The following is a 20,808-nucleotide window of genomic DNA, read 5'->3' as shown; positions in this document are numbered from 1 at the left end:
TCAAAAATTATGCAATTTTTAATCGAAGTGAATTGAACCTCAAATATGGAATTATTCAACGGAACACTTCCAAAATTGCATTATAAAAGATGGTTTCCATATTAAATCAATTATAAATGTGTCAAAAACTATGAAAAAGTCTCAAAATTTAGCCCTTAAATTTATTCCGTTAGATGTCGCCCATCAAAATTTATACAACTTAAGTGGAGACTCTACTGTAATTACAAGAATGAATCAATCAATAATGACCACCGTTATTATCAAAATTTATTTTATCCTTAATGTGTATAACATCAAAACATAAACATATTTGAGATTCTGATTCTCGCTTCTGGTTCATGGTTCTGCTTTTTATCGATAACTTTGGTCAATATTCAAATTAAATTGCACTCCATTTGAGCAAAAGGATACTAGCAAAATTCAAAAGAGCAAAAGATTAAATAGGTTTGGTCCAACTTCTCAAATCTTTTAAGCTTTTAAGAAATGATCTCTTAAGGTTTAAAGTTACCAACACCACCAGCACCACATCTTATCTGTTGATTCCATTCTTTTTTCGATAACGCTTGGACTGCTTTGAATAAATATATTAGTCATCTTGGAACAAACAAATAAATCTAGTTTGTGATGCGCATAAACGGATTTTGTGACAAGATACATTTTTATCGAAACGTTTGGACTTCTGGTCTCAGTATTTAAGCATTGTCACTTTGAACTCTTTCATGCTTTCATTCTTGTGAACAACTTTCTGCCACCAATAAAGCAAGCTTCATTTTTTTCTTTGAAAACTTTTCTAGATTAATTTTCAGTGAATTTGCCTTCAAACTTTTCATTTTTTGTAGTTTTTTGCTGCGAGTTATTGGTGTTTTTTGGCGACAATGTTATTGAATGAGCTTCCAGAAGAGTGTTTGCTCCTCATTTTTGGTTCGATTAATGAACTAAAAGATTTAATAAACTGCTACAAAGGTAAATATGAAAATGTTATTTTTATTCTTTGCAACAATTTTAAGTTACGTTCATTTAATGACAAATGACATTGTAGTGAAGATGTATTGGAAGACGAATGATCATTTGGTAAGGTTTCCGTTACATGTATGTTGATAATAGCATTGGTATAAGGCCTAAGATTGTACAAAGATCACCAAGAGCAAGGCAAAGAGTGTAAATTGTTGATGAAGTTACGGGTATTTGTCAAGTTCAATTTTATCTTGATCGGGAACAGCTTACTTCGCCCTTTATCCACCACTTTTTTTACCGTCTTTTCACCGTATTGTCCACCACCCAATCTAACACATCCACCAAATCAACCAAATCAAACATTATCACTTTTTAAAGAGACTTTTCTCAACCTTTTCTTGTCCACCTACCGTTTTTTAGTTTATTAATCAATGATTTATTGTTCAATTGAAAAGACTTTTAAATCAGTAACCGCTTAAGACAATCTGTTTGAATTTAACATCGATCAATTAAATTTGAAAATTGAGAATAACTCAATAGAGATAGATATTAAAGCTAATTCTGAAGCGGCTTGCTGGTCAATTTGTTTGTCCACTAATTCAACAATTGAATATTAGGTAAGAGTAAGGTTTTACGGACTATGGAGGGGCAACATGAGACATTTAAATCAAGATTCAATCAGGTTAATCTTTTAAAATTAAGTCTATGGTTATAATGGTAATTGAACTAGTTGTTAGTTACTAATCTTGTCTCAAATCCATGGATACTGAAAGAAGAGAAGAGAAATTTCTGAATAATCATTAATTTCATATGAAAAACAATTAAACTCAAATGTTCACCTGTTTGTGTACTAATTATCAATTTTACTATTGGTTAGCGAAAGTGTGTGATTTTTAAGTTCCGCCTTAGTCCGCAAAACCTTACTCTTACCGAATATTAGTTAAAATATCATTGTTATGTAAAAATTATAAAACAACACATGAGTGCCTTTTATGCGATTGGTTTAAATCGTGTGTTAAATTAACGCTCCTCCTTGTGTCCGTGTAACTAGACTGTCACCGACTTTTTATTGAAATCTTACTAGTCAAGTTTGGCTATTGATTAGTTTAATCTATTCAAATCCTAATGATTTAACCTCTCAAATATTCCAAATTAGCTTATTATGCCCATAAGTTGTAGCAATCATTCTCATTCATTATTTGTAAAGATGTTGATTTTCACTGGAAAGGATTCACATTCACTAAATCAGTGTCAAAGTCCTCATCAATCTGCTAAATTGACTGTCAAGGATTTAAAGCCTTAAAATTTTAAATTCAACTCTTTGCTATTCAAATGCATAGCTTTCATTTTTCACCATAATTTACCTTCGTAGAGGGTTTTTACATTGATTCATGTACTCGCGATTTTTCCGCCAACAACGTGCTTTGAAATATTACCACAATCTTTGAAATACTTTGTATTGTTTGGAAATTATTTCATTTGGAAATAATGAATATATGAACAATTATATCTTTTCCGAAGCAAAATTTTTGAATTTTGGGTTATTGGTTAAAAGATGAAATCAACAGGGAAAAGTAATCAGCATTTAATTCAGGCTTTTTACTTGTTTCTTAATAAATATTTTCGACAATTTTAAGTTATGTTCATTTAATGACAAATGTAATTGAATAATTATCGAACAACAAACTAATTCAATGAATTTTCTGTCTTTCTACAGTCTGTAGTAAGTGGCACTTTTTAATTGCGGAGAGAGCTAGAAAAGCCAAATACTTGATTGGCAATACTTGGACATATGGTAAGATATTTGTTTAATGGTTAACAATAATTTAATTAAATCTAATAAAAACGCTTTATATTTTCAGGCCAAAAAGATTATGCACTCAATCGAGTTTATTATGCGCCAGAAGAATGCATCAACAGACCTTATTTATCAAAGTTGTTTGTCAATTTAAAAGTATGTATTAATGTCACTGAAATTGATAGTTTCTTAAAATTCATTTCATTTCTAATTTTATCAACATAGATTGTAGATATATCCCCACCACCCGGTAACATAATATCATTTAATGCGCCCACTTACCCAGTTTTGAAGCTGTTGAGAGATGCAAAGCATCTGAAAGGTCTAATAGATGATCCTAGCATGGACTATTCAGATAAACTTGCTCATTTTCCAAATCTGGAAATGATAACTATCAATTTCGAGTCCATGGTTAATTTTAAAGTTAATGCCAATGTTAAGCAGATCTACAGTCATAAAGGCCGAATGTCGCCTTTTACTTGGCTGCCAGTCGTTTTCCCCAATCTTGAAAGGCTACATGCATCTATTAGTGATGAAGCAGGTAATTTTACCTTTAATTTTGATAGAAATGTTTTTTAACTTTGCATTTGTCTTTTTTTCATGTTCATGGGATGTAGCTGCTCAATATGTTGGTAGCCAATTGAGAAATCTTAAAATAATTGAATTGGATCTGCGACCTCATCAAATGTCAAACCTTGTTTTTGGGTTTCAATTTCTGGATTCATGCCCAGCGCTGGAGAGCGCGTATATTTACGCCCAGACTCTAAGCATAATTATCGATGATTACACAAAAAATAAAAACTTAAAAGATTTGGTTTTGTCATTTGTAAGTATAAAGTTTCCTTGAAATATTCATATTTTAATTAATAATAATATTTCATTTGTAATTTGCAATATAGCAATCTGAAATCGATTGGGATCAACTACGGATGTTATTGTCCAAGTATCCAAATATCAAGCACTTGGCGATACGATATAACAAAACTTTGGAAGACCAACACGTTATTCACATTATTTCAAGTTTACCGAAACTGGTGTTACTTGATGTTCGTGGGTCTTATAAAGTCACTAAAAAAGCTGCTGCTTTTGTTCGAAATTATTCTGAGCGATATGGACGTTCAATCAAGTTCTATTTTAGGAGAGATGACGAAAAAATTGCAATTGATTGGCCACAGTTTTCAACACGACTAGAAAGAGTTAGTTGTGGACTAAATTTCATGAAACATTGTTTCCTCAAAGAATTCCTTTACTTGCCGCGTTTCTTGGATCCTATGGATGATTAAAAATAACAAATAAAACATGTTCAGAACTGAAATCATATAAAATTATCTTATCACAACTTTATTTCATTAATCTTGCAGCACTTTGATCCATTCAATGGCAACAAGTTCGTGTACCTAACTATGTTCAATCTCAAGTGTCTATGTACAAAACAGACAAATTAATACTTTTGAACCTAAATTTTCATCGTCCTTGGATTTTAAGCGATATCTCTCATTTTTTTACTCATATTAATAATTCTGTCATGAGCAGATGGCTCTTCAAATTGCCTTATAAAAGTCGTGGTTTGATTGAACAATACGTTAGTCAACATTAATTATCCAGTTCAAATTAACCTACAAATAAAATTACGTCTCTAAATATGACATCTTACCGTTTTTTAGTGACAGCGATCGATGCGTAAGTATCATAAAACTGTTTTCTGTTAGACAATAGTTTAGTATTAATTGTTAACCAGATAAACTTCAACTCATTTTCATTTAATATACAATACACAATGATTTCATTCATTTTTTAATTCTTTACTAGGGCTGGACACGTCAATACAGTTTTAAGATTTTCTGAAGGTTTAAAAGCCGCTGGACATGAAGTTTATTTTGCTCATCGAGAAAAACATCGACATTTGGCTGTTGAAGGAGGATTTTCATTCATTCCGTTTGATGAGACACTTTGGAAGGTAAATTTAGATGAATTGATGCTCCGTTTATTTGATCTGTCAGTTGCAAAATTTCGCAAAGATCCAGTTGAACGTTTGCTTGAAAAGTATCCAAATGAAGAGGAAGCTGACAAATTACTCTCTATTTATTACGATGTGGTTAATCAAGCTTTGGATAAAATAATTTCTGATGAAATTGTCAAATTTGATGCAATAATTGTTGATTTCGTGTCACCATCTCCGCCCTTATATAAGAGTCCAATTCCTTGGTTTCCGATTTGCTCACTGAATCCATTGGTATTATACCCATCAGGACCTCCACCATTTTCTGGTTACTCTGTTAACAGTGATCAGTCCAATTGGGATGAATTCAGAAAGATTCATCGACAAGCTCATTCCAATCTTATTGAAACAGTCAATAAAGATTTGGATGCTGCTGGTCTTAAACAAGCCAGATTCAATCCAGCAAAATTCGTGGATAGTCCTCAAACCATTGGCTTCTATCATTATCCAGCTGCCTTGGACTACACTGAATGTGAACCAATAGAACCTGGTTGGTGCCGAATAGATTCTCTCATTCGTCAGCCTGATGATGATACTGATTTTGTTATACCAGAGCGGTTGAAAGATAAGCCTGGAAAAACTATTTACTTCTCGTTAGGATCACTGGCATCAGCAGATTTAGCCATGTTGCAAAGGTTTATTAGTATTTTAGCTAAATCACCTCATAAATTTATCATCTCCAGAGGAGCTCGAGGTGATCAACTTGAATTGGCTGGCAACATGTGGGGTGAAAATTTCGTGGATCAACTTAAGGTGATGCAAGTCGTTGATCTGGTTATAACGCATGGAGGGAACAATACTTTTATGGAAACACTTTATTATGGAAAGCCCATGATTGTATTTCCCTATTTTAACGACCAATTTGATAATGCACAGCGAGTTGTTGATAAGAAAATCGGTTTTCGTGTCAATCCATATGATTTCAATGAATATTATTTTCTCGATTGCATTGAGAAAATATTTGCTGATGAACAAATAAAAAATCGAGTGGAAGCTATTTCACAAAGCATGAGAAACTCAAATAGTTTATCTGAAGCTGTAAAAATGATAGAAAAACAAATTGGACTTAAAAGAGCATCTGTACACTGAAAGCCTGAATATCATCCAAATCCGCAGTTCAAGGATGAAAAAGGAAGATTCAGAAGGTTCTATAATAGATCGAAATTTTTCTGGAGAAAAAATAGAATCACTGAAAATAACCACTTATTGAAGGTATAAGGAACTTTTTAATAATGGATTTTTGCACAGGCAACATGAAAATACTTTTTGACAAGTTTCATCCACTTAGGCCCTGTATTTAAAGAAATCGGTTTTTGCATATAAACCGACAACAGAAATACGTAAACAAAAATCCTTTCTTTCTGCACTTCTTCATATTGATGTCCATCTATGGTGAAAATTTGAAATGGGTAGGTGTTACCGTTTGTGAGCTATCGGTGACCAAAGTTTGATTTTTTGAAATTTTTGAGCTGTGGACTAAGTCTTCGCTTCGCTCAGACTAATTAACGCAATGATAATTTACCGCTCACTTTATGGTACACCCTGTATCAAATCAAGAGTAAGAAATTAGATTTGATTTCATGCAACTTGTTTTCGTTATTTTTTGAATCGTATATAAATATTGATACCAAATGAATAAAGATCTATTTTATTATATTACATCAACCCTTCACACCTAATTTTCAGTGTCAGTTTGCGTTAATCATCAATCTTTCGATTAATGAATAGATTAATTTTAAATGACTCGAATTTGATAATTAAGGAGGACAAAGTTGACTCTCTACAGAAAGAGCTATTAGCCACTAAAAAATTGTTAGTTGACACCGAAGAAGAAAAGAAAAGACTGGAAGAAGAGATAAGTCAAGTAAAAGAAGTGTTCAGAAGAGCAACAGCCAAAACTGATGTTGATATTAAAAGAGATGCCAAGATAATCGGACAATACAAGGAGATATGTTCAAAATTAAGTGAAAGACCTGAACAAGAACAGAGTAGTCTAGATTTTCCAGATGATAATCTCTCAAGATAAGCTTGCAAAGATTGTGAAAAATGTTGTAAGATCATTAAAAAATGTCTTTCAGGTGAGAAAGCTTGACAAGCTCACCGAACTAAATGATATTGTAAACTGCTTTAAAGGTGTGTATAAACAGTGTTACTTTATTGTATTTTAATTAACTATTATAATTTAATAATTAATTGATGTCTTTTTACAGTCTGTGAAAGATGGAGTTACATATGTTATGTATATTATTAGTCAGCGAACGCGGAAGGTCAAATACCTAATAAGTAACCCACGGCTTGATGGTACATATAAGATATACGTTTGAAGCTCAGTAACATTGTGAATAATTTATAAAATCTAATGAAAAGATTTACATTTTCAGATGACGAAGTTTATTCCAAGGATCTGGTTTATCATGTAAGAACAGAACCTTTAGATGGATCTGTTTTACACAAGGTTTTTCCAAATTTAAGGGTAAGTTGTCAGAATAATTACAATTCGATCGTTCGTTTAAATTAATTTCATTATTTAACTAACAACATAGATCGCTGACATTTCCCCGCCATACAGGATAAGAAAAAAATATGACATTTCTAATTAGGCTTTGGAGCTGTTGAGAAATGGCAAACACATCAAAGGATCCTTCATCCTTCAAAATCGAGTAAAAGAAGCTCTTTTCGGGATAATAGTAGAAGGGTAATGGCAACTTGAAAAATGGTCTCCATTCCTTGGAGTAAAAATAAGTCAAGTATATAAAATACAACATGAAGAGGAAATTTAGCACTGAAAAGCGTTAAAAACCATTGGGAGGCGTACATGTGAGCTTCAATACCAGATGCAACGAAATGTTGATGTAAATCAGGAATAAAATCTTTCATTATTCTCTCTAGTTGATAAAATTTGATGTTATAACTCCTCAAATCGGAACGGAATAAATTACGAACACCATATTTGTTCATGATTTTGACCAGAAGACAGAATGCTTGTTCCTCTGGCATATGAAGAAGCAAAGCTGCCGTCATGAAAGTTAATCCTTGACAATAACCAATCTCTTGATCATAAATTGAATATGCTTTACACAACCGCATAAAGTGAATCTTGTCCAGATGAACCAGATTCCTTGAAATACTCATTGGCGGGCAAGATACTCGATTAGTTCTTGCGAGAATCGATAAGCTTCACATGAGCTAAAAACTCGCGAATTTTGCGATTAAAAGTTTGAAGAAAAAATAAAAGGACATTCGGCATAATTTTAGCAACTCAGAATTAAAATACTCGACTTCCAGTGATTTCAGTGCTATGCAAAAGACTAATTTGTACTCTATTGATGTAAAGTAGGGATGTGTGATTGCCATTTTTTACTGATATCGATTTTGCTCAGAAATCGATCGATTTTCGATTGTTAAAAGCACATTTATTTCAGAAAAAATACCTAAAAAACACTTCATTTCTTCATTTTTTCAAAAAAAGTATCAGCGGATCTATAAAAGCGTCTCCTGGCTCGAAAGCACGGGTTTTTAAGGAGATTGATTTTCTCTCGGTTGAGATGGATCAATTTTTGAGCGAGAAAAATGGATCAGATCGATCTTAAAATCGAATCGACACTTCCTTCATGTAAAGAAGAGCTTCAATGTTGGAGATGTTGCTTGAATGCTTCAAGGTTTAATATTTGCTACCTTGATTAAGCATCGATATAATCGATTCCCTTGCGCTAATCGCTAAAAATATCGATTACCTGATTAATCGAGAATCGTCAATCTCTATGTGTAACACAAAGTTACAGGGAATGAATACTAATTGCATTTTGACTGTTAACAAAACAATGCATTTGCAACTGTACGAATATTAACGCAGTCACACTTGATATGATTCGTAGTAAATATTAAATTAATAAACCACTTTTAAGATTCATTAACTGCAACCTTGAATCTAATAGGAGAGGTCAAGCAAATCACATTAATTTGTTGAGATTCGGTTAAGTCTGTATAATGTTAGTGTGAGCGAATGTTTCACGCAAGTGTTTTTTTGTGAATTAAGATACGATGTGAGTGAAAAATATTGTACAAACAGACAGTTTAATGACTTAAACAAACCTCATACAAATAATTATTACAAGCTTTGTTGTTAGCATACATTTATAAATGAGATTCAAAATTGAAATGGAATTTGTTAAGGTGAAATTTTCAAAATTCAAATCAATAATTGATGTCAGTAATTTGATAAACATGAAAAGAAGATTGGTATTTGTGTTATTGGTAACAGTTTTTTGTGAATTGTGATACGAGTGAAATATTGTATTGTAGAGTCAACTTTATCCTCGGAAACGTCTAATTGTCTTCGTAAATGAATTTTACTATTTACTCATGGGCTATTTTCCTGCTCCAATCTCATGTTACTTTCTAATAGCTTTTTATTTTCCTTTTTCAATCTTTCAACTGGATCGACACGATTTGCTTTAGTCGCTTGGTAATTTTAATTTGGTATTGTTAGTCATCCATAGGATCCAAAAAATATGGTAATGTGTCATTGTCTTTGAGAAAACAGTTTGCCATGAAATCGAATCCACGGCTAATTATTTCTTGTCGAGTTGACAAATGTGGCCAATCTTTCTCAATTTGCTCGCGATCTTCTTTTTTGAAATAAAAATGAATCGATCGTCCATGCCGTTCACAATAATCTTCAACGAAACGCGCAGATCTACGAGTTAATCGAGGAGAACCACGAACATCAAGTAACACCAGTTTTGGTAAAGTTGATAGAATATCGTGAATATGATCATCCCTCAAAGTCAAATTACATCGTAACGCCAAATGCTTTAGATTCGGATACTTGGCCAATAAATCTATTTGGGAATGCCACGCTACTGCCTCTCTCTGTATTGTTAAATCAGAAATGCATGTTATTCATTAGATATCATGTAAATATAAAAGTATTGTGAGAGACTCATATCATCTAAAGCAGTTCATTGGAATCTATTGCCGATTAAAATGATTTCTTCACAAAGGAAAATGAATATTTCAAGGAAATTTCATACTTACAAATTGCAAGACTAAATCTCGCATATTTTCATTTTTAGTTGTATCTTCGACGATAATTGCAGAGGTGAAAGCGTAAACATGTGCGCTTACTAGAGCCGGGCAAGCATCAAGTAACTCCAATCCAAACTGTAGAAGGCCTGGTAATGAATTTGCTCTAAGATCCAGTTCAGCTATTTTAAGGTTCATAAGTTTTGGGCCATCATAACCAGCATCTACATCACATGAAAACGCAAGAAAAAGGGTGATTAGAAAAACATTTATATTAAAATATAATTTAAGCTCTTGATTTTGGCATTCAGCTTCAACCAAAGCTAGTTTAGTTTGTGCTAGTTCCAATTCCAGTTCTCTTAGTTTGGACTCCATTGACGCTTCACCTTGCGATGATGAGGGTGCAAGTGGATGAGATGTTCCATCAAAAGCAGCTTCACCATTCTCCATATTCTGCTGACGAACTTTATCTTGACCTTCTTTCTCTCCAGAAATAAATTTACTGATGGTTGAACTACAGGTTTCACATGTTTTACACAATACAGCCAACGAATCGAGCTTTTCGTTCAGACTACTCTGTTCTAGTTCAAGTCTTTCACTTAATTTTGAACATATCTCCTTGTATTGTCCGATTATCTTGGCATCTCTTTTAATATTAACATCAGTTTTGGCTGTTGCTCTTCTGAACACTTCTTTTACTTGACTTATCTCTTCATCCAATCTTTTCTTTTCTTCTTCGGTGTCAACTAACAATTTTTTAGTGGCTAATAGCTCTTTCTGTAGAGAGTCAACTTTATCCTCGGAAACGTCTAATTGTCTTCGTAAATGAATTTTACTATTTACTAATCTTTTTAAGGATACGAGCGTTTTCTTCAACTCTATATCTTTTAGGTAAATGCACACGAAAGTGTTTAAGTACTCCTTCAAAATCGAGTAAAAGAAGCTCTTTTCGGGATAATAGTAGAAGGGCAATGGCAACTTGAAAAATGGTCTCCATTCCTTGGAGTAAAAATAAGTCAAGTATATAAAATACAACATGAAGAGGAAATTTAGCACTGAATAGCGTTAAAAACCATTGGGAGGCGTACATGTGAGCTTCAATACCAGATGCAACGAAATGTTGGTGTAAATCAGGAATAAAATCTTTCATTATTCTCTCTAGTTGATAAAATTGAAGTTGTAACTCCTCAAAACCGGAACGGAATAGATTTCGCACACGATATTGATGCATTATTCTGACCAGAAGACAGAATTCTTGTTCCTCTGGCACATGAAGAAGCAAAGCTGCCGTCATGAAGTTTCAAGCATATTTCTATTAAAATTAAATTTAAACTCACCTTGGTTATCATAGCGAATTTTTGCTTGCAATCGTTCTAAACTCGGCAAAAAATGTATTAGTTTGCTGAAGTCAGACATTGGGACAGGATGCGAGCACGTGTAGAGCTGTTTCACACTTTCATTAATGTCACTTATAGGTATCTCATCGGGTAGGCGGCTGATACACAACATTTCAAGAGCTGTTCTATTTTTGAATATATCCACATATTTCATCAACGGAACTTCTATTAATCCTTTGATGTGTTTGCCATTTCTCAACAGCTCCAAAACTAAATTAGAAATGTCATATTTTTTTCTTATCCTGTATGGCAAGGAAATGTCAGCAATCTATGTTGTTAGATAAATAATGAAATTAATTTAAACGAACGATCGAATTGTAATTATTCTGACAACTTACCCTTAAATTTGGAAAAACCTTGAGTAAAACAGATCCATCTAAAGGTTCTGTTCTCCCATTATAAACAAGATCCTTGGAATAAACTTTGTCATCTGAAAATGTAAATCCTTTCATTAGATTTCATAAATTATTCACGATGTTAACGAGTTTCAAACGTATATCTTACCAAAAAGCCGTGGGTTACTTATTAAATATTTAACTTTGTGAGTTCGCTCACCAATGATATAACTCCATCTTTCGCAGACTGTAAAAAGACATCAATTAATTATCAAATTATCTATACAATATATAAAGTCAAAACATAAAATTTTTGTGTAAAAATTGTAAATAAACGGAAAGGTTTCTACGAGGGAATTTTGTCACAGACTGAAAGCCACGATTGAACTACATGTCCGAAAAATAGTCAGAGGTTAATCAGAATTCAGGTTACTGAGAAATTCCCGTTTAAACAGGGTATGGGGAAAAAATGCAGAATCCGTATTTTGTAGCATTGTGTTTGGGAGGAAAACTTTTTGGTTTTTAATTTGATGGTTTATTGTTAAACTAGGAATAAATGCAAAACTGTCTTTCAAGTAAAGAGTTTGATTAATAATTTGGTGCCTCAACTGTACTAGAGACTGTAAAAGAGATCAGACGACTTTGAAGTCAATGGCACCAACGATTGTCCATCTAAAAATTTTTTAACTCAGAATTTGAGTCTTCAAATGTGGATTGAATTTATCGTACACAGTGAAAATAAATTTGCGATCAATCATGATCGGGGCTGCACTTGTAATAGTTAATCAAAATACAATAAAGTAACACTGTTTATACATACCTTGAAAGCAGTTTACAATATCATTTAGCTCGGTGAGCTTGTCAAAGATGAAGTCTAAAATTTCTGTTGGAAGTTTATCTATAGACATTGTCCCAAAATAACACCAAGAAATGAATGGATTGTAGATGAATTTACTAAAAATTTAGCAATATTGTCACCGAAGTACACCAATGAGGCACTAAAAACATACAAGGAATGAATCGGTTGTAGACGTGTTCACTAAAAATGGATCAATATAAAAAGTTTGCAAAAGCTACTATCACTAGTTTAAGTTAACCCGAGTTACTAGCCTGTACAAGTTGAGTTTAAAAACGATCTGTTCGGTTCGACTGAAAAAACTGAACTGAACTAGTAAACATTGGTTGGACTTTGATTGACTTGTTTCTAGTCTGTTTTTATAGTGTGGAAAATTTTGAAATTTTGATATCGACCTTTCAAGTGGCCAAACATGCGTCCAAGTTTAAACTGGTGAGTCATTTAGACAATCCTGCTTAGAGTAAACAAAGGGTCCTAATCCACAAGTTAAGGATTAAGATGGATCAAGATTTTAATGCTTAACGATTGGAGTTCGATCCTGAATTGAAGTTTTGCCCAACATTCAATTCTCTAATTTTAATGTCTTATTCGCATTCGTTGATATTCGAATTGATTCCAAATCACTTGGTTAATTTAAATTTTCCTTCAGCTTTTGACAAATCAAAAGCTGATCCACCGAGTTTGGTTGCAGCTCCAGAGGAAGAAGACTCGGACAATGATGAACCTCTTTTAAGTGGTTCAGGTGAGGTGTCTAAGGAATGTAGTGAAGTTGAATTGCAAGGATGGGCCGATGTTCTTGCCAAATGGAGAAAAGATCTTAATCAACGACCCAAAGGCCTAGCAGAATTGGTTAAAAGAGGTGTTCCAGAAGCCTTAAGAGGCGAAGTGTGGCAATTATTAGCTTGTTGTCAAGATGACTTAGCTCTTATGGAAGAGTATAGAGTTTTAATCACAAAGGAAACTCCATTTGAACTTTTTATCCGTAAAGATACTAACAGAACATTCCCCGCCAATGAGTATTTCAAGGAATCTGGTTCATCTGGACAAGATTCACTTTATCGGTTGTGTAAAGCATATTCAATTTATGATCAAGAGATTGGTTATTGTCAAGGATTAACTTTCATGACGGCAGCTTTGCTTCTTCATATGCCAGAGGAACAAGCATTCTGTCTTCTGGTCAAAATCATGAACAAATATGGTGTTCGTAATTTATTCCGTTCTGGTTTTGAGGAGTTACAACTTCAATTTTATCAACTTGAGAGAATAATGGAAGATTTGATTCCTGATCTACATCAACATTTCGTTGCATCTGGTATTGAAGCTCACATGTATGCCTCCCAATGGTTTTTAACGCTTTTCAGTGCTAAATTTCCTCTTCATGTTGTATTTTATATACTTGACTTATTTTTACTCCAAGGAATGGAGACCATTTTTCAAGTTGCCATTACCCTTCTACTATTATCCCGAAAAGAGCTTCTTTTACTCGATTTTGAAGGAGTACTTAAACACTTTCGTGTGCATTTACCTAAAAGATATAGAGTTGAAGAAAACGCTCGTATCCTTTTACAAACAGCTGTTAATGTCAAAAAGTTGTAAAATCAAAAAGTTGGGACCGGAGTAAAAGGCGAATACCCGGCAAATAGGCGAGTACCGGTAAAAAGGCGAATAATCAGGCAAATAGACGAATAAAAATCAAAAATAAATGATAAAATAATATTAGGTTTGTTACATATGATTTGGGATCTTTGTGGGTTTATAGAGACATAAAAACTGAGTCCATTTATGCAATTAAAATTTTTTTCTGGCCAACAGTTTTCGGGAAAATTGAGGCTCAAGTTGAAACTTCGATCGTCTTTTTTTCAATTATGGAACCAAATTTTTTCATGAAACTTATTTCCCTGATGTAACTTTTGATGGCCAACCATAAAATGATCTTATTTTCTTATAAGCAGAACACTTTTTGTTTGTTTTTGTCACACACACAAAAAGGTTTGACTGAAAATTGAAGTGATCTGCTGTACAGAAACAGAGAGTTTTATTTCTCAAAATAAGACAAATGTTTGTAAATTAACTGTGACACATATTTTATTGAATTCGTTATATTCTCAACTGATTCATCAAATCAATTGTTGAATGATTTTATTATCTTTCTAAACATGTTTCGATCGATGAATGATAATTCTAATAATTTCCCCTTTGCTCCTCATCTCTTCTTTCTCTCAATGACAAATGTTAAATTGATATGAACGATCTATGTTGTTAGATAAATAATGAAATTAATTTAAACGAACGATCGAATTGTAATTATTCTGACAACTCACCCTTAAATTAGGAAAAACCTTAAGTAAAACAGATCCATCTAAAGGTTCTGTTCTTACATGATAAACCAGATCCTTGGAATAAACTTTGTCATCTGAAAATGTAAATCTTTTCATTAGATTTTATAAATTATTCACAATGTTACTGAGCTCCAAACGTATATCTTACCATCAAGGCGTGAGTTACTTATTAAATATTCAACTTTTCGCGTTGGCTCACCAATTATATAGCGCTAATAATTTCAACGCCATTTTTTTCACTCCATACATGAATTTTTTCAATTTGAGAAAAGATAATGATTTAATTTCTTGGTTTTTTCCAAATAAGTGTGAATTTACTGTACTTTCATATTGTCATAAATTTTAGAACATTTGAAACGAAATTTGGTTCTAAAACTAACTTTTATAATGATCTCACTTCATTGATGACCGGCATAAGTTAACGTTGGACAGTTTTGAATGATTAAGAAGGCTCACTAAAAGCTTCACAACCCAATGAGCTTTGAGACAAATTGAAATCAATTTTAAAATACATCGATTTTGGGTAAGTCATAAGAAATCCTCGTCCGCTCACTTCTCTTCTCATTAGCCACAGCTAGTTTCGGCGTGCGCCGAGTGACTTATTGAAAAAACTTAATATTTAAGGGTTAAATTTAACAATTAACTTTATTATTCACTTAATTGAAAAGGGATAGCAACTGTATAGGCTTAACAAACGGAAATCTCGTCTTGATTTCAGTTTTGCTGAATTCAATGATCAATGTCAATCCATGTCAATGTCATCAGTTCAATTTCATGTTTACGATGCATTACTGATTCGCAAATGATCTCTGAGTTGCTGTTCAGTTGTGTTGAGTTGCGAAAAAAGTTTTTCATAGTTGCTACATGATCTTAATATAACAAGTTATGCCCCGATCATGACTGATCGCAAATTTATTTTCACTGTGTACATTCTGTAAATTCAATCCACATTTAAAAACGCAAATTCTTATTTAAAAATTTTGTCTGGTGGACAATCGTTGATGAAATTGACTTCAAAATTTGTCATTTGGTTTCTTTTAGTACTGTTGAGGCATCGCTCATTTATCCATATGAATTTAAATATTGACCAAAGTTATCGATAAAAAGCATTATTTTTGGGGTAAAGGCACAAAACAGCCAAAGTCAAAACAGTCCATAACAAAGCTGCTTAAATTATATCAATTCATATTGCAAAAAAGTCCAAAAAAACCTTTCTATGGGTATTGATAAGCTAATTAATTATAGTTAGTTAACTCCGATCGCGTCAGAAAATGGTCTACATACACCTATGTCGATGCTCTTGTGTCCTTAAAATTATTGAGTCTATTGATCAAGTCAAACTTATTCAAAATTGAAGCAAAAGTCAGTGGTAAAAAACAAAAGTACTTTTAGATACCCCTAACAAATCTGATCATTTAAGTACAGTAATTTCTCGGTTAATGCATATACTCGGTTAACGCATAAAAGTTAGTTGCTCATGCTCCAGTTTAATTTTCAATGTAAAGTTGTATAGCCCTATGGATAGGGCGTCTGCCTATCAAGCATGTAATCCCGGGTTCGAGTCTCTCTCGGTCCGGTTTCTCCTCTCTTTCTCTCTTCTGTCATTCCTCTCTTACTGAATATTGTAAACAAGCATATGCTTGTAATTTGAATATGTGATACACAATACACATTTGTAGTTCGTGCGCAAGCGAACAGTGGAGCCACTGCGGCCCACACCCCTTAAAATGAAAATAAAATGTAAATTTAATGAAAAAACAACGCCACCTTGCTGATTTTTCGTTGAAGCTTAACCCACATTTTTATGCATTAACCGAGAAATTACTGTAGTTTTATTATATTTGATTTAAGCAGCTTTGTATTTGGCTGTTTTGACTTTGGGCGTTTCGGACTTGGCTGTTTTGTGGCCAATTCATTTTTGGTGAGATGACTCGTCACCCAAATAAACTTATACTTGGGCTTATGTTTTAATGGCTTATGTTTTTATGGGCTAATTAAGCAGAATTGTACAAATGACTCTACACGCTAAACTTTAACACACGTTTGGTTACTTGAAAGGTTCTAAACCAAAGTACTTGGATGTAAGCTTTTGTCTTTTTATAAATCAAGCATAAGATCTGGCAACATAGATAATACTATAACCAATTTTTTATTTCAATATACAATAGCACATGATGAAATCTAATGAATGGTCAAAAAATGATGTTTGTAGTTACTACCGTTCTCGAAACATTGTGGCTCAAATTTCTTAAATCTTTGGTCAAAATCAAGAGAACAGTTGATAAATTGTAAATAGCTTTCGAGGTAAGGCTTTACTTTTACGGACAAAGGCGTTAACATTAGAACATATGGAGAGATTTCTTAAAAAAACACACTTTATCTAACCAATTAAAAAATCAAGAAAAAAAGCGCAAACAATGGTATAAGTAAAATTCATGGTTTTTGACTTCGAGAAATATTAACCTTTTTGGAATCAACTTGAAATATTTTGCTAGCTCCATTCCTGATTCCTATTCATCTTCGGCTGAACTAATTTTTCAGATTAAAATTAAAAGGCATTAGTCTGTTGAAAAATCTTCATTCCTCATCATGAAAAAACAATCTTTGCGAGGCTGTACAAGCTTTCAATGTTCGAGAAAGCATATTTACTGTCTTCTTTAGAATCACTTATATCACCATGTTTTTTCTAGTGTTTTCCATCTTTTTATTCATTATGTTCATCCAATTTCGTGACCATCTAAAACAACATTGAAAGGATTAATTTGATTGGAGCAAAGTTCAAAGTTCTCATCATCTGTTCTGATGTTAACGCCTTTGTCCGTAAAAGTAAAGCCTAACCGCTTTCGATAGCTGATGTGGGTCAAAAATTTTTATAGACAAAAAATAAGTTCCATCTCTCTAACTATTACGGACACAGCAAGCATTCAGTTCAACTGAAAATCGAACTGGCGTGTTTAACAGAAACAGGAAAATGTATTTCACAAAATAAAAGCATTTTCTGATTGATCATTAAAAATTACACCAGTAAAATGAGTTTCATGAAAAATATGCTTTCATGATTGAGTAAAACACGATTAAATTTTCAACCTTGTCCTCAAATTTCTCTAAAACTGTCGATCAGAGAGATTTTCGAAATATTGTTGTGTTTTAAAGTGTTTGTTTGCTTAAAGAATTGGCGAAACAGGAATATAGCCGTTATGAAAATTTCAAAATTTTCCGATTGATTTGCTCATAATGTTATGCAGAAATTTTTTAGATAATATTTTATGAATATCGTTCTTATTTTATGACAAGTCTATATGTAGAGTCTGGTAAAGATTGCTATATTGTTATGATTACTTGACGTTATTTAATTTTAAGATTAACAGTTTATAAAGTAGCATTATTATATTGTAAATAGGAATTATTTTCTGTTATTTGTTATGTTATTTTTTTAGAATCTTGAAAAATATCCTGTTTAATTTGGAAAGTGACCCTCCAAGAATTATCATGAAAAATGAAAGCTAAATATTTGAATATCAAAGAGTTGAATTTAAATTTTTAAGGCTTTAAATCCTTGACAGTCAATTTAGCAGATTGATGAGGACTTTGACACTGATTTACTGAATGCGAATCCTTTCCAGTGAAAATCAACATCTTTACAAATAATGAATGAAATTGATTGCTCTAACTTATGGGCATAAGCTAATTTGGAAAAATTGAGAGGTTAAATCATTAGGATTTGAATAGATTAAGCTAATCAATAGCCAAACTTGACTACTAAGACTTCAATAAAAAAAGTCTTTTCAATTGAACAATAAATCATTGATTAATAAACTAAAAAATGGTCAACTTGAACTTGATCATTTTTGGTGAGAAAAGGTAAAGTGAAAATACTTTCATTTCGATGATATTTATATACAAGTGTTACAACTGTTGGCAACTTGTTGAATACGTAATCATTGTATTAATCAGGTTTCAAATTAAATCTGGGAACGTAACAAATTACTGATTCATATTACAACACAAACTCAACAACACTGTAAGTTTCATTGACATTAGACGGTCAGTTTTTTTAGTCAAATCCCTAATAGTATTGGACTTTAAAGAAACTGTTTAACCTGTAAGTTATGTTGATGTCCATTCAATGTTAAAATGGTTAAGGGAGGGAAGAAAAGTTCAGTTGATAATTACGCATGTAATCTATTCTGAATTGAATAAAATTTTAGTTCTAGACTACTTAATGGTCAATGCAAGTAAATTTCAATTCACTATTGAAACAACTGTTAACATGTTCACATGACATAAAGGTTTACGCGCTAAATCTAAAACATCTGTTTTTGGCTTCTTCTGAGCTACTTTTGTCTACCCCTAGTCAACCAACTAGCAGTGTTAAATATTAATTTAAGTGTTTTTTAATTGTTCCAGTTAATTATTTGCCAACACACATCTTTATTTAAGGTTAAATTATCCACTGGGTCAACTATAATTATCGTCATGTTGAAATTATTTGATGTTGATTGGATCCGCAATGAATACAATGGTAAAGCTGAAGTAATAATTGTTTCCATTTTATTTGCTCCCATCTTTTTTACCGGTCTTTTGGGTAACCTGTGGTTAATTGTGACAATTTTACGTAAACAAATACCCGTAACTTCATCAACAATTTACACTCTTTGCCTTGCTCTTGGTGATCTTTGTACAATCTTAGGCCTTATACCAATGCTATTATCAACATATGTAACGGAAACCTTACCAAATGATCATTCGTCTTCCAATACATCTTCACCCAGCTCAACATCATTTATAACACCAACACTTGCCTCTTCAATGTGTATTTTATCTGACACTCTACGAGACATTTCAGTCTCTGTTTCTTCCTTAACTCTGATTGCTGTATCTCTTGATCGCTACCTTGCCGTTTTATCAGCTGTTGCCTGGATGCAGAAACAAGCTGACCGTAAACATCGTAACCTAGCCCTGGCAACAATCTATTTAATCTGGCTAATATCAATAATGCTAGCCTTGCCAACATCCCTATCATCTCGATTAACCCGAACACAACTGGACTCGGGTTCAACTCTACTCATATGCACACCAGGATTTACCTTTCTTCCCAAGCCTGGACCCCAAATACTGACCGCACTGAAGACAATCATCTTCTTCCTGATTCCAATCTTAATCACCTCGTATTGTTATACCATTGTGGCCCGTAAATTGGTTTACAATGTTAAAAATAAATTAACTTACCGTAAAACATCCAAAGATCGCGCTCTCCGCAAGGCAACCTTTACTATCCGTTTGGCTTTCCTTCTGGTTGGACTATTTGCACTATCATTTCTTCCTCATCATCTAGTTAATTTGTATTTCTACTTTAAACCAATCTCATCTAATGAAGCTCTCTTCTGGCAGACAGCAAGGATAACATCATTCATGTGTATCTTCATCAACTCTGTTCTTAATCCAATAATTATTTGTAGTACATCTTGTCATTTAAAAAAATTAATCAAATCAAAATTTTCCTTCTTAAGAGATATTTAGAATCTCGAAACTTGAAGAAATCAAATTTAACAAAACAAATTGTAAATACTCATCTCAATCCTCGACAAACACAGCTAAACTAGTCAGACAATTGTGAACAAAAATGAAATATCATTCTTTTTATACTTTTATATTCAATTTTACCGAAAGTAAATTTGCCTCTTTTTTGTCATTAAATACAAAACTCTCAAATAAATGTAAAATGTACAAAACAATAACAATTTGCTTAAATCAAGAAAAAATAAGCTATAATAATAAAAACAATCAAATTGAACAACAACAATAACTGTCTATATTCATTAACATACATTTTTACAACTCGCGTATCTCAAAACTCATATTTAATATGATCTTGGCCATTGTTCAATGGTTAAGATAGGAATTGAACAAATCAAGAACAGTAAATTGTAAACTATTACAAACAGTTAGATAATTAAATCATAACTTATTATTAGACTTTGTATTTGTCGGTAACGCAACCAGGTGCCAATTCAATTCCAAGAAATACTCCATCGGTAGTTTGCGATCTGAATCTTTATTTCAAGTTAATCTTGTGTTCATAGCTGAAATTAATGCAATAATATG

At 32.7% G+C, this 20,808-nt stretch overlaps 5 protein-coding genes and 1 long non-coding RNA gene across 6 annotated transcripts; 5 read left to right on the top strand and 1 right to left on the bottom strand.

Annotated features, from left to right (window-relative positions):
• The first annotated feature begins 621 nt into the window (after window positions 1-621).
• On the top strand, window positions 622-4,108 carry LOC107359395 (uncharacterized). Its single transcript, XM_089267043.1, has 6 exons — window positions 622-963; window positions 2,672-2,749; window positions 2,817-2,908; window positions 2,978-3,293; window positions 3,370-3,578; window positions 3,652-4,108. The coding sequence occupies exons 1-6, from the start codon at window positions 876-878 to the stop codon at window positions 4,033-4,035; spliced, it is 1,167 nt and encodes a 388-aa protein (XP_089123169.1). The 5' UTR covers window positions 622-875; the 3' UTR covers window positions 4,036-4,108.
• A 286-nt stretch (window positions 4,109-4,394) lies between these two features.
• On the top strand, window positions 4,395-5,840 carry LOC107359530 (uncharacterized UDP-glucosyltransferase YdhE-like). Its single transcript, NM_001323094.1, is given in 2 exon segments — window positions 4,395-4,432; window positions 4,562-5,840. Coding segments are annotated over 2 exon segments (1,317 nt in total).
• Window positions 5,841-6,962: 1,122 nt separating this feature from the next.
• On the top strand, window positions 6,963-8,130 carry LOC107359534 (uncharacterized). Its single transcript, XR_001568114.3, has 3 exons — window positions 6,963-7,052; window positions 7,133-7,224; window positions 7,295-8,130. It is a non-coding gene; the product is annotated as an uncharacterized LOC107359534 (long non-coding RNA).
• A 985-nt stretch (window positions 8,131-9,115) lies between these two features.
• LOC107359531 (uncharacterized) lies at window positions 9,116-12,496 on the bottom strand. The gene is made up of 6 exons (XM_015926015.3): window positions 12,329-12,496; window positions 11,678-11,755; window positions 11,512-11,603; window positions 11,114-11,441; window positions 9,789-10,000; window positions 9,116-9,623 (listed from the first exon to the last, which is right to left on the bottom strand). Exons 1-6 carry the CDS (start codon window positions 12,414-12,416, stop codon window positions 9,237-9,239), a joined length of 1,185 nt encoding a protein of 394 aa, XP_015781501.2. The 5' UTR covers window positions 12,417-12,496; the 3' UTR covers window positions 9,116-9,236.
• Window positions 12,497-12,943: 447 nt separating this feature from the next.
• LOC107359394 (rab GTPase-activating protein 1-like) lies at window positions 12,944-13,960 on the top strand. The gene has a single exon (XM_015925877.3). It carries the CDS (start codon window positions 12,944-12,946, stop codon window positions 13,958-13,960), a length of 1,017 nt encoding a protein of 338 aa, XP_015781363.3.
• Window positions 13,961-18,584: 4,624 nt separating this feature from the next.
• On the top strand, window positions 18,585-20,509 carry LOC107359532 (neuropeptide CCHamide-1 receptor). The gene has a single exon (XM_015926016.3). It carries the CDS (start codon window positions 19,180-19,182, stop codon window positions 20,221-20,223), a length of 1,044 nt encoding a protein of 347 aa, XP_015781502.3. The 5' UTR covers window positions 18,585-19,179; the 3' UTR covers window positions 20,224-20,509.
• The last annotated feature ends 299 nt before the right edge of the window (window positions 20,510-20,808 follow it).

This window comes from Tetranychus urticae, chromosome 2 (assembly GCF_039701765.1).
Source record: "Tetranychus urticae isolate SD_2017Ah chromosome 2, NJAU_TeUrti_SD_1.0, whole genome shotgun sequence".
Taxonomy (NCBI): Eukaryota; Metazoa; Arthropoda; class Arachnida; order Trombidiformes; family Tetranychidae; genus Tetranychus; species Tetranychus urticae.
Note: the sequence above shows the minus strand (reverse complement) of the source record. Positions and strands in the feature narration are given on the sequence as shown.

Excerpts from the sequence above, each read along its gene's own strand:
- LOC107359395 (XM_089267043.1), top strand. The coding sequence starts at position 876 with ATGTTATTGAATGAGCTTCCAGAAGAGTGTTTGCTCCTCATTTTTGGT. Across the intron at positions 2,750-2,816 it reads TGGCAATACTTGGACATATG|GCCAAAAAGATTATGCACTC; the intron begins GTAAGATATTTG and ends TTATATTTTCAG. Across the intron at positions 3,579-3,651 it reads AAGATTTGGTTTTGTCATTT|CAATCTGAAATCGATTGGGA; the intron begins GTAAGTATAAAG and ends TTTGCAATATAG.
- LOC107359531 (XM_015926015.3), bottom strand. The coding sequence starts at position 12,416 with ATGTCTATAGATAAACTTCCAACAGAAATTTTAGACTTCATCTTTGAC. Across the intron at positions 11,442-11,511 it reads AGGTTTTTCCAAATTTAAGG|ATTGCTGACATTTCCTTGCC; the intron begins GTAAGTTGTCAG and ends CTAACAACATAG. Across the intron at positions 9,624-9,788 it reads GAGATTTAGTCTTGCAATTT|AGAGAGGCAGTAGCGTGGCA; the intron begins GTAAGTATGAAA and ends TTAACAATACAG.
- LOC107359394 (XM_015925877.3), top strand. The coding sequence starts at position 12,944 with ATGTCTTATTCGCATTCGTTGATATTCGAATTGATTCCAAATCACTTG.
- LOC107359532 (XM_015926016.3), top strand. The coding sequence starts at position 19,180 with ATGTTGAAATTATTTGATGTTGATTGGATCCGCAATGAATACAATGGT.